The 9,622-nt window shown below is 36.7% G+C and overlaps 1 protein-coding gene across 1 annotated transcript; it reads left to right on the top strand.

Moving 5' to 3' along the window:
* Window positions 1–1,422: 1,422 nt before the first annotated feature.
* On the top strand, window positions 1,423–5,715 carry LOC113061877 (uncharacterized). Its single transcript, XM_026231362.1, has 3 exons — window positions 1,423–2,122; window positions 3,313–4,733; window positions 4,848–5,715. Exon 2 carries the CDS (start codon window positions 3,408–3,410, stop codon window positions 4,716–4,718), a length of 1,311 nt encoding a protein of 436 aa, XP_026087147.1. The 5' UTR covers window positions 1,423–2,122; window positions 3,313–3,407; the 3' UTR covers window positions 4,719–4,733; window positions 4,848–5,715.
* The last annotated feature ends 3,907 nt before the right edge of the window (window positions 5,716–9,622 follow it).

Below are 9,622 nucleotides of genomic sequence, written 5' to 3'. Positions count from 1 at the left end.
TAACGAACAGTTAGTGCAGTTTTTTTTTTCGAAAGGAAGGAATATGGTTACTGTAACATGTTTTTTAAGGGATGAGGAAGACGCAGAACAGAAATCGCGTACTGCAAGGAGTCAGCAGTGTTTTGATTTGAGGGCGAGGGCAAATGTAAAGAGAACGTCCTGGCGTGTGTCGATTTTGAATGAATTAATTAAAAATAGGTCATTGCACTTACATCAAATCACGATATGTACTAATATCTGTAAATATTAAGCCAGAAAAGTCTATTTAAATATGAATCCTGCATGTTCTGCTCGTCTCTTTTAATGAATGGAGCAGAATCGCGACTTCCTTCACACTGAAGCGCACGTGACGCTCGCGGAAATTTCAGCATCTGCTGTCTCACTAAAGACGTGAACACATGAACAACATCTCCAGAACTGCTCTGACAGTCACTTCATGAGCATTTGAGCGTTTGATTTGAATAAATGGTACGTCAACCCGTCAAAATAAAATATTACTATTGTTCAGCAGAACATAGCCTACTGCTAAAAAAAATCTCTCTTTTTTTTAGGTTTAATCACACAAAATTCCTTCCATGTTTTATTTTTAATAGTAAATCCCCTTTGTTTACCAAAAAGTTAAGTTTGCTTTATTTTCAATAATTTAAATATAAATTAAATTAATGTTTTGTGTTTAATGTTTAATGTGCATCTCAGAAAATGCTTTATTTAAAACCCCAACGGAATGGCACTTAAATGCCCTTAATTCATCTGTCAACTTTATTGTCATTTGTTCACAGTACAATATATAATTATAGCTGATATCCTGCACAGCCCAGAGTTTAAACTGATAAGTGTGTGCTGTCATATTATTGCAAATCACTATTGAATACCCACCAAACTATTTTTTCAAGCAGTATTTGCACTGTAAACCTTTTTTATTTATATAAAGTGTGGGTGAACTTAAACTGTATGTCTATGCTGTGGTTCCTGTAGGCTTTGCGTGCGTGCAGGGGTCTGGGGGCCTCTATGTCCATTTTGCTTGGGCAAGCCGCTTTGAAATACAAGGATTTCTACTAAAATCGACCAGCAGCCAAGGCTATGTTTAGCATGTTGGGAGTTAGAATGGAATAGAACTGACAGCATTTTAACTACTTTTCACATCTGAAGCGATTATAAAATCATAATAGCCTATATGTGAATTAAATCCCATATTATTATTATTATTATTATTTTTTTTTTAAGCCATTAGGGTTTATTCTTGACTCTTGATTCCATGATAAGGTACGGTTTAGGAAATTACATTTAAATTACTTTGAAACTCTGAAGCGATAGAGTAGCCTAATAGGCTATATGTAAAATTATTTTATGCACTTAGGTGAAAATTGTTTACATTTCTTTGATTTATGCACAATTGAGACATGCATAAACCAAAATTAATTCCTTTTGTAAAACTTACTTGGCAATAAATATCTTTCTGATTCTGATTAGGTTTTAAAATAGATATTTAATTCATGGTATGAACAATTTAGCTGAATAAATTGATGAAGTTAGACTTTTCACTAATGCCTGGCTACATCAGTGAACAGTGAAAGACATCTGCAACATGGCCAAAATCTTGGGTAGGTCTATACTTTATAATTTTTTATTAATTTGCAACCATGGTAATAGCCTATCATAAACAGGAAAATCTCTGTTTTGACCTGATCAGAAGGATATCCTAAAATCTAAAAGCTCCTCTGGTTTCACAGCTGCACTGGCAGATTTATGAAATATTTAGAAATATTTCGTCTTTCTGCCATTCCAGGAAATGTCATTTTATGTCTTTCATTTTTTTCCAACCTCGATTTTTTTTTTTTTTGACTTTTTACATGTATAAGGGATTAATTTGCAATTGCGACCTGTACAAATGTTTAAGACAGTAAAACACTTAAAAAAATGTAAACACATTATAAATGTTAGAAAGTATAGGTTTTCACCATTGCTGTGTTCAGGATTTTTTTTTGGGCGGAGCTAAAACGGTGGCTCGATGACGCACTGGAGCCACTGAGCTCCTGGCCCCTCCCCAAACAACATAACTAGAGCACACATTCGCGTCAGTTCGCCGTTCAATCGCGAGTTTCTGTGGACTACCATCGTTTAAGTAAGTACATGTTTCCTTAACGCAATATTATGTTTACATTGTTTTTAGTTTATCTTTGTAAAATCTGTAGTCATCTTTGTTCATGCCTTACTAGTCAAGCTAAAGTAAGGCTAAAGTAAGTTAGCCTTGTTTACAAAGTTGCCGCCATGTTACAATTAACTTTCTGTAATAGCTACTTTGTTTCTTCCAGGCGTTGAGTTTTTCTTTTCTTCTAAGATACGTATGTTTATACGAGTGTGAGTACGTATGTGTTTTAAGTTAGTTTTGGTCAGTCGAATTAACTACAGTTACTTGTATGGACAATTATGCCGCCGCCCATGTGGTAATGTGGTTCCAGCAGTAGGTAGCAAAATCTACGACAAGACTGATCAGTATAACTTGTGTTGTTTTCTAACTAAACCGAATGATGATACCAGTAACGTTAGGTTGTTTTCATTTGTTTGTTCCGACACGCACGCTGCTAGTCTAGTTCAGAGTGTTAGCTAACACATGCTGTTTCGCCTTTTTTACACTGTTCAAGCATGTTGAAATGTGTATAGCTTCAGTACGTAGCAAAAGCTTTACATCTAGTGTTTTCTTACAAAACTAACGTTGTATATAGGTTGTTTAAATGATTTTGTTTGTCTGAACAAGTAGCTGCTAGTCCAGTAGCTAGAGTGGCTAGCAATTGTTAGCTAACACATGCTGTTGTGCCTTTGTTACAGTAACTTACACACTGAGGTTAAGCAATGTTGCTAGTTACATTACATGTAGAAATGTAACTAGCTACAGTAGGTATCCAAAGCTTTACATCTAGAAAGACTTCAGTATAACTTAAATTATTTGGTGTTTTCTAACAAAGCAGAATGATGGTTGTTTAAATTATTTTGTTTGTCAGATCAAAGTATGCTGCTAGTTCAGTTCACAATGTAGCTACAGTGACTAGCAAGTGTTAGCTAGCACGTGCTGTTGCTACTGTACTTCTAGGATTTAAGGGGATTATGATGAGTTATTTATCTGAAGTGCTGTACTTTTTATGTTTGAGGACAGTGCTGTTCACTTGAATCACTACACTGAATGAGTACATTTTATTTTTTAACAATTTCACTGTTCCACGTTTGGCTGATCTTTTTTTTTTTTTTTTTTTCTACAGCATAGCTACTGTATATTCCTAACGTTAACAATGTGGTTTTGTTCACATTTTCTTGCAGATACCTTGACCGGAGCATAACTGGTTAACTTCACACAAGAGACCTACTGTTGGACAATCGTTTTGGCTTTAAAGGTAAATGCATTGTTAGTTACAATGTCTAGTTACTGGGCCAAAAGGAGACGAATATTGAAAGGAGTTGAGAGGGACAAACAGGAAATTGCAGCTGCAAACGATGCTCTACTTGCTGTTATTCCTGACTTTGACCAAGTAAATCCTCCTGTAAATGAACATCAACATGGAATGGCTTCAACAAGCCATGGACAAACTGTAACCCCTGAAGCACAGGATATAACTGTTGATGAGGTGTATGAACCTAGTGAAATTTTTTCCTCAAGCACAGAAGATAGTGAGGAGGAAGAGGATTGCCTAAGGACACAATTGGCAGGGTGGGCTATTGACAACATGATCCCCCATGTGGCACTGGGTAAGCTTTTAACCATTTTGTCCAAGGATCATCCAACCCTTCCTAAAGACCCAAGAACCCTTCTGAAAACAGTGACTTGTGTTAAAACAACAGAACTCTCAGGTGGTGTATACCATCACTCTGGAATTGAAAGTGGAATACTATCGCAGTTTTTAGTGTCTCCTGAATTGCAGAAGTTGACGTCAGTTTCAATGCAAGTTAATGTTGATGGACTTCCACTTTTCAAAAGCTCAAATGCCCAGTTCTGGCCAGTTCTTGGTTTAATTGAGCAATACGTGTGTAATGTCCAACAAAACAAACTTCCATTTGTCATTGGTCTCTATTATGGGAAGAAGAAGCCAAGCAGCCTTCACTTTTTGAATCCTTCACCTTTTGTAGAAGAGGCACAGCGACTTGAAGCGGAAGGAGTTCTGTTTGAAAGGAGAGCACTTCCTTTCAAAATATCAACATTTATCTGTGACGCCCCTGCTCGTGCACTTGTTCGAAATGTGAAAGGTCACAGTGGATATTATGGGTGTGACAAGTGTGTTCAAAAGGGGGTCCACTACGAGAACAGGATGACCTTTCCTCAAACAGATTCTGCTCCAAGATTAGACCATGCAGTCCGTGATGAACTTTCTGATGACAGTCATCAGTGTGGAGAAACGCCATTGGCATTGTTGTCTGTTGGTTTGGTCACCCAGTTCCCACTGGATTATATGCATCTGGTATGCCTTGGAGTGACAAGAAAGTTGTTGCATCTTTGGCTAAAGGGACGGCGGCTGACAAGATTTTCGCCCAGCATGGTAAAAGAGCTCTCCAGAGTACTCCTGACCTTCACACCTCATGTTCCGTGCGAGTTCAACAGGAAGCAACGATCCATGGAAGATGTTGAGCGTTGGAAAGCTACAGAATTCAGGCAGTTCCTCTTGTACACTGGACCAGTCAGCTTAAAAGGCCTTGTACCAACTATAAAGCATGTTTTAGAGACATGTTCCTGAAGACCATTGTTCAAAGTAAGTTGGATGTAAAAAAAAAAAAAAAAAAAAAAAAAAAAAAAAAAATATGTTTAGTAGATGTGTATGGCATTATGCCATTCAAATGGAATGACAGATCTGTATTTTCTACAGGAGCCATCCGGAAGAACCCGGCAACACAGGATGCCACTGATGAAGCCATCCAGGTTAACGTTACGCGTTACCTGAAAGGAGCATCTGACCGTGAAGGCGGAAAAAGGCGCCGCACAGCTGAGAGGGACCCACAGCCGACCCCTTAAACCTAGGCTGACTACTGACATCCCAGCATCACTGACAACTGGAACCCTTTCTTTATCCTGCAGTCAGTAACATCAAGACCCCTAAAGAAGCCAGAAGTGTCAGACTGCACTCCCCAATCCACACTGTTCACTGTGGATATTATCATAGTGCTTAACTTATTATATTGTTAAATATAGCTTGTAAATCCTTGTGCCACAGGTCAGCATTGCAGTTATATCTGTTCTACTACTTTTTTTACCTCAGTATTTTTTTATATATATTTGAAGATGTTTATCACAGATACAAGAGACATCTTGTACCCCAGGTCAGCAATGCCATTATAATGGTCTATTCTACTCCAGAGCTTTATTCTAAATTATTACCACTTATCTTATTGTTAGAAATGGCTTGTAAATGTGATGTTATACCTGAATTTTTTTTGGTGTCCTGCACATTCTTTGGTACCAGATATACTCATTACTTATGTTTACTGGTAATTCTTTTCATGCCAGAGCTGACCTCTTTATATTATTAACAATTATTGTAAGTGTTATAATTTGCTTGTAAGCTAAGGCTGTTTTTTTTTTTAACAATTTAATTGGAAACCTGCATGTGTGTGTGTGTGTGTATTTATTTATTTTTTTTCTCTTTTTTTCTGTTATTTATATTTCAGGGATCTGACATCATGTTTCAATGACAGTTACTGTACTTTGAAATGTGGAATTAAAACGTCAAATGGAAATTTGTCTGGTTTGATCAATCATTATTCTTGATAAACTGCATAATATATATATATATATATAATATATATAATATATATATAAATAAATAAATAAGCAAGCGGCGACCGATCGCTCGAAAATAGCGTTTGCCTCCGACGGGCCTGCGGAAGGGTCGCCTTTGATATAACGGCGGCGGGACGGCGGTTGGCCCGCGGGCCGGCCGCGGAACGAAGGCGGTAGGAAGGCGGCTGCCGCGGTGCACCGTCAAACGTGTTTGGGATTACGCTATTCTGACGCTTCTACTGCCGCCGGAGCGCCGCCGGCGGTCCGCCGACTCATTGCTATCTGGGGAGTAAACAATATGGCGCTAATCTGATTAATAAAGACAGAATACATTTTATAACAGGCATTAAAAGAGCGTAATTATATCTACTCACCGACCCTGTGGCACATGGAAACTGATGGCAAGTATCGCGATGTGTGCTGAATGAGACTTCTTGAACGTGATTTCATAGAGATGATGAACTATGAATAAGCGATAAGCGAGAATGGGTTGTAACCCAGCCGGCATTTCAACGTTGATTCAACGTTGAAACAACGTCAGGTACCATGGTTGAATCAACGTTGAAAAACCTTTCGATTTTGCAAATTGGATCAACGTTGAAATCACGACGTTGATTCACCGTTGAAATCGTGACGTTGATGTACGGTTGAAATCACGACGCTGATTCACTGTTGAAATCCAGACGTTGAATCAACGTTGAATAACCTTTCGATTTTGCAAATTGGATCAACGTTGAAATCACGACGTGGATTCACCGTTGAAATCGCGACGCTGTTTCACCGTCTTACCTGCATTATGGGTGAATTAGGGTCGTGCTGCAGACCTGGGATGAAAGCTGAAGGAGGTGTTGATTTTGAAAAGTTAATCAGCGTTGATAACACGACGTTGTTTCCCCGTCGTACCTTGCACCGTGTATAAATACACCTAGATCCTAGTTGGCATTTAGATCAACAATGTACATGCAAGGCTAAAAATCTAATGACTGGCAGCAATGGCTTTACAAACAACTTCAATAAACTACCACATGCTCAAAATTGCCAAACAGCGGTTAAATTTTGGAAACATACTGTATAAAACAGATGAAAATAATCCCACACTTTATTATGCAGAGTATGCATGGAGGTAATGCTAAAAACATTTAGTAGAACAATCCAAATACAATAATATTTAAAGGTTTTTGTAAAATAATTCGGCACAAAAATGCATATTTTTTTGCAGCACTTACAAGACAAACCCTTGTACCTTTATGACTGAAACCAGTGGATCTTTTATTTTGGTGGAAAACTACAGTTTCTGTCAAAAACATGTTTTAGTAATGTGTCTCATTTCAAGTTGTGCACATTTGTGCCGTGAAAATGTGTTGCACAGTATGAGCAGGGAACCTTCAACCAGTTGATTTCTAATGGGAACTCTCCCCCGGACTGTGTCTTCTTTACCGTGGGGAATACAGAATGAGATTTCTACCGCAGGGCACTCTAAAATGTTAGAACCAGCAGCCTCGTGTATACAGTGTGGTTGTGCTTCGGGTGATCCTTGAAAGTGTCCCAGCGCTAGGTCCATTCTGACGCCATCCCCTCCACTCTTTCCCACTTGTGCACTTTCTGTACCGTCCTGTATAAACATTTACATTTAATCATTTAACAGACTAATTTATCCAAAGCGACTTACGAATGAGAAGAACAGAAGCAGTCAGGTGTACAAGCGAACAACAACAGTATACAAGTGCCATGACAAGTCTCAGTTAGTCTAGTACAGAACGCATAGCCAGGTTTTTTTTTTTTTTTTTTTTTTTTTATGAAAGACAAGAAAAGAAGGAAAAGTGCTAGCATTAGTTGGTTAAGTTCCGGTGAAAAAGATGAGTCTTAAAATGTTTCTTGAAAATGAGTAAAGACTCAGCAGTTCAGATTGAGATTGGGAGGTGATTCCACAAGCTGGACACAGTCCAGGAAAAGGTCCGTGAGAGTGATTTTGAACCTCCTTGGGATGGCACCACAAGGCGTCGTTCACTTGCAGAGTGCAAACTTCTGGAGGGAACATAAGATTTAACCAATGAGTTTAGGTATGTCCACAATGTTTCACAATAACTTTGATATTGTGAAATATATTTAACTGAAAACTGAATGCAAAATAAATCACACAATATTTTCACTTTACAGTTCAGTAACAGTGAGGTTGGAAACAAAGTGGACAACACTATTCATTAAACACTTATTTAATGTATTCAGATGAAAATTTACAATATTAACAAATTATTCACAAGCAGTGTTTTCAGAACCCCCAGTTACACTGTTTTAATCAAAACACTAGTAATACAGTGTAGTAAAACAAATAAAATCTAATTCAGTAAATTTTTAATAAACTAAGTACAATCAAAACCTATCACAAAAGTTCAAAGCATCTCTAGCAGAAGTGACAGTGCAATGTAGCAGATGAACAATTTCTTACCAATGTTTCAAGAACAAGCTGGATCCTCGATGACTCTACAAGGGGAAAGAAGAAATGGTTTACTGAAAAGTTCTTAAAAAGCAGGATTTCATATTATACCATTTCTTTAAACCACTGGTTCTCAAACTTTTTATACCAAGTACCACTTCAGAAAATATTTGTTATTAAATATTAAGTTGCACCATAATGACCAACATTACATTTCAGCAGCGTAGTAGACCAAACTATTCAGCTACAGGTCTACAGTTAAAAAATGAGGCAGTTTTATTCTAATAAGAATATTTATTGTTGTCAGACACTTTACCATGTTTGAACATTAACACTACAACTGTGCTTACATACACAGGTAAATAAAAAAAAGTTTAAATTAAAATGTAATTTTAAATGTAATTATGTAACAAAAGTCACAAAGTTTTACTGTACTTTAACTCTAACATACTTAAATGTGCAAAAAAAAAAACTTACTCAAAGATTAAGTTAAAATGTATTAACATTAATTAGTTTAATTTAGTGATTCACCTGCATAACAACTAGAGGGGGCCTGACACTTTGAGAACCATGGCTTTAAACAATCCTTTTATTTATTTATTCATTTTCATTAATTCATTAAAATTATATTATTTAAATACCGACATTTGCACTTATATGTTTCAGAAAACACTTTGAAACTATTATAAGAATACAAACATATATAACACACCTAATGCATGGGATACATATCAGGAAAATATGGGAAAATCTCTAAACCATCTAACTTGATCAGCTGTGATAAAGCAATGCAAAAATAGACACACGGGTATTTATTTATCTGCAGGTTACATGTCCTTTAAACTACCCATTTGTAAACTTTGGTAATACTTTACTATTTTCAAAAGATAATAAAGATAACGTTAGCGATTTTCTTACCTCATTTTGACAGGATGTTTTCAGGACCTCGCAGAACACCTGACCCTTCTTGTGTTCACAGTTTTTGTTCTCCATTGACATGTCACGACTCAAATTCGCTCAAAATAAATAAAAAATGTACAGGCAAATATGAAATAATTCGGGACCGATAGAGCAGTCAGTTATAACGAGCAGCAGCTCACAGTTAGCCGCCTCACTCACAGAAAGACGACAATAACGGTCATATTTTTAAATGTAGAAAGGCGCGAACCGATTCATTGTCCAGTTTCCTGAATGACAGCCAGATTAACCAATCATGATAGAAGTAATAAAATAAAACTACCAATGGGAGTTGTTTCAGTGTGATAAAGCAGCGAAATGTATATAGTTTTATTGTTGTTAATGATAATAATATTTAACATATACCTTTAGATTTTAGAATAGGTATCATGACTAAAATATTTTAAAATGCTATTAAAATAATTAATTTAAATAATTTAATATAAATAATTTAAAAGCTTGTTAACCTTTTT

This window comes from Carassius auratus, chromosome 43 (genome assembly GCF_003368295.1).
Source record: "Carassius auratus strain Wakin chromosome 43, ASM336829v1, whole genome shotgun sequence".
NCBI classification, from domain to species: Eukaryota; Metazoa; Chordata; class Actinopteri; order Cypriniformes; family Cyprinidae; genus Carassius; species Carassius auratus.
This window is presented reverse-complemented; position numbering and strand designations above follow the sequence as displayed.

What these genes read in the sequence shown, in the direction of transcription:
- LOC113061877 (XM_026231362.1), top strand. Translation starts at nt 3,408, where the DNA reads ATGTCTAGTTACTGGGCCAAAAGGAGACGAATATTGAAAGGAGTTGAG.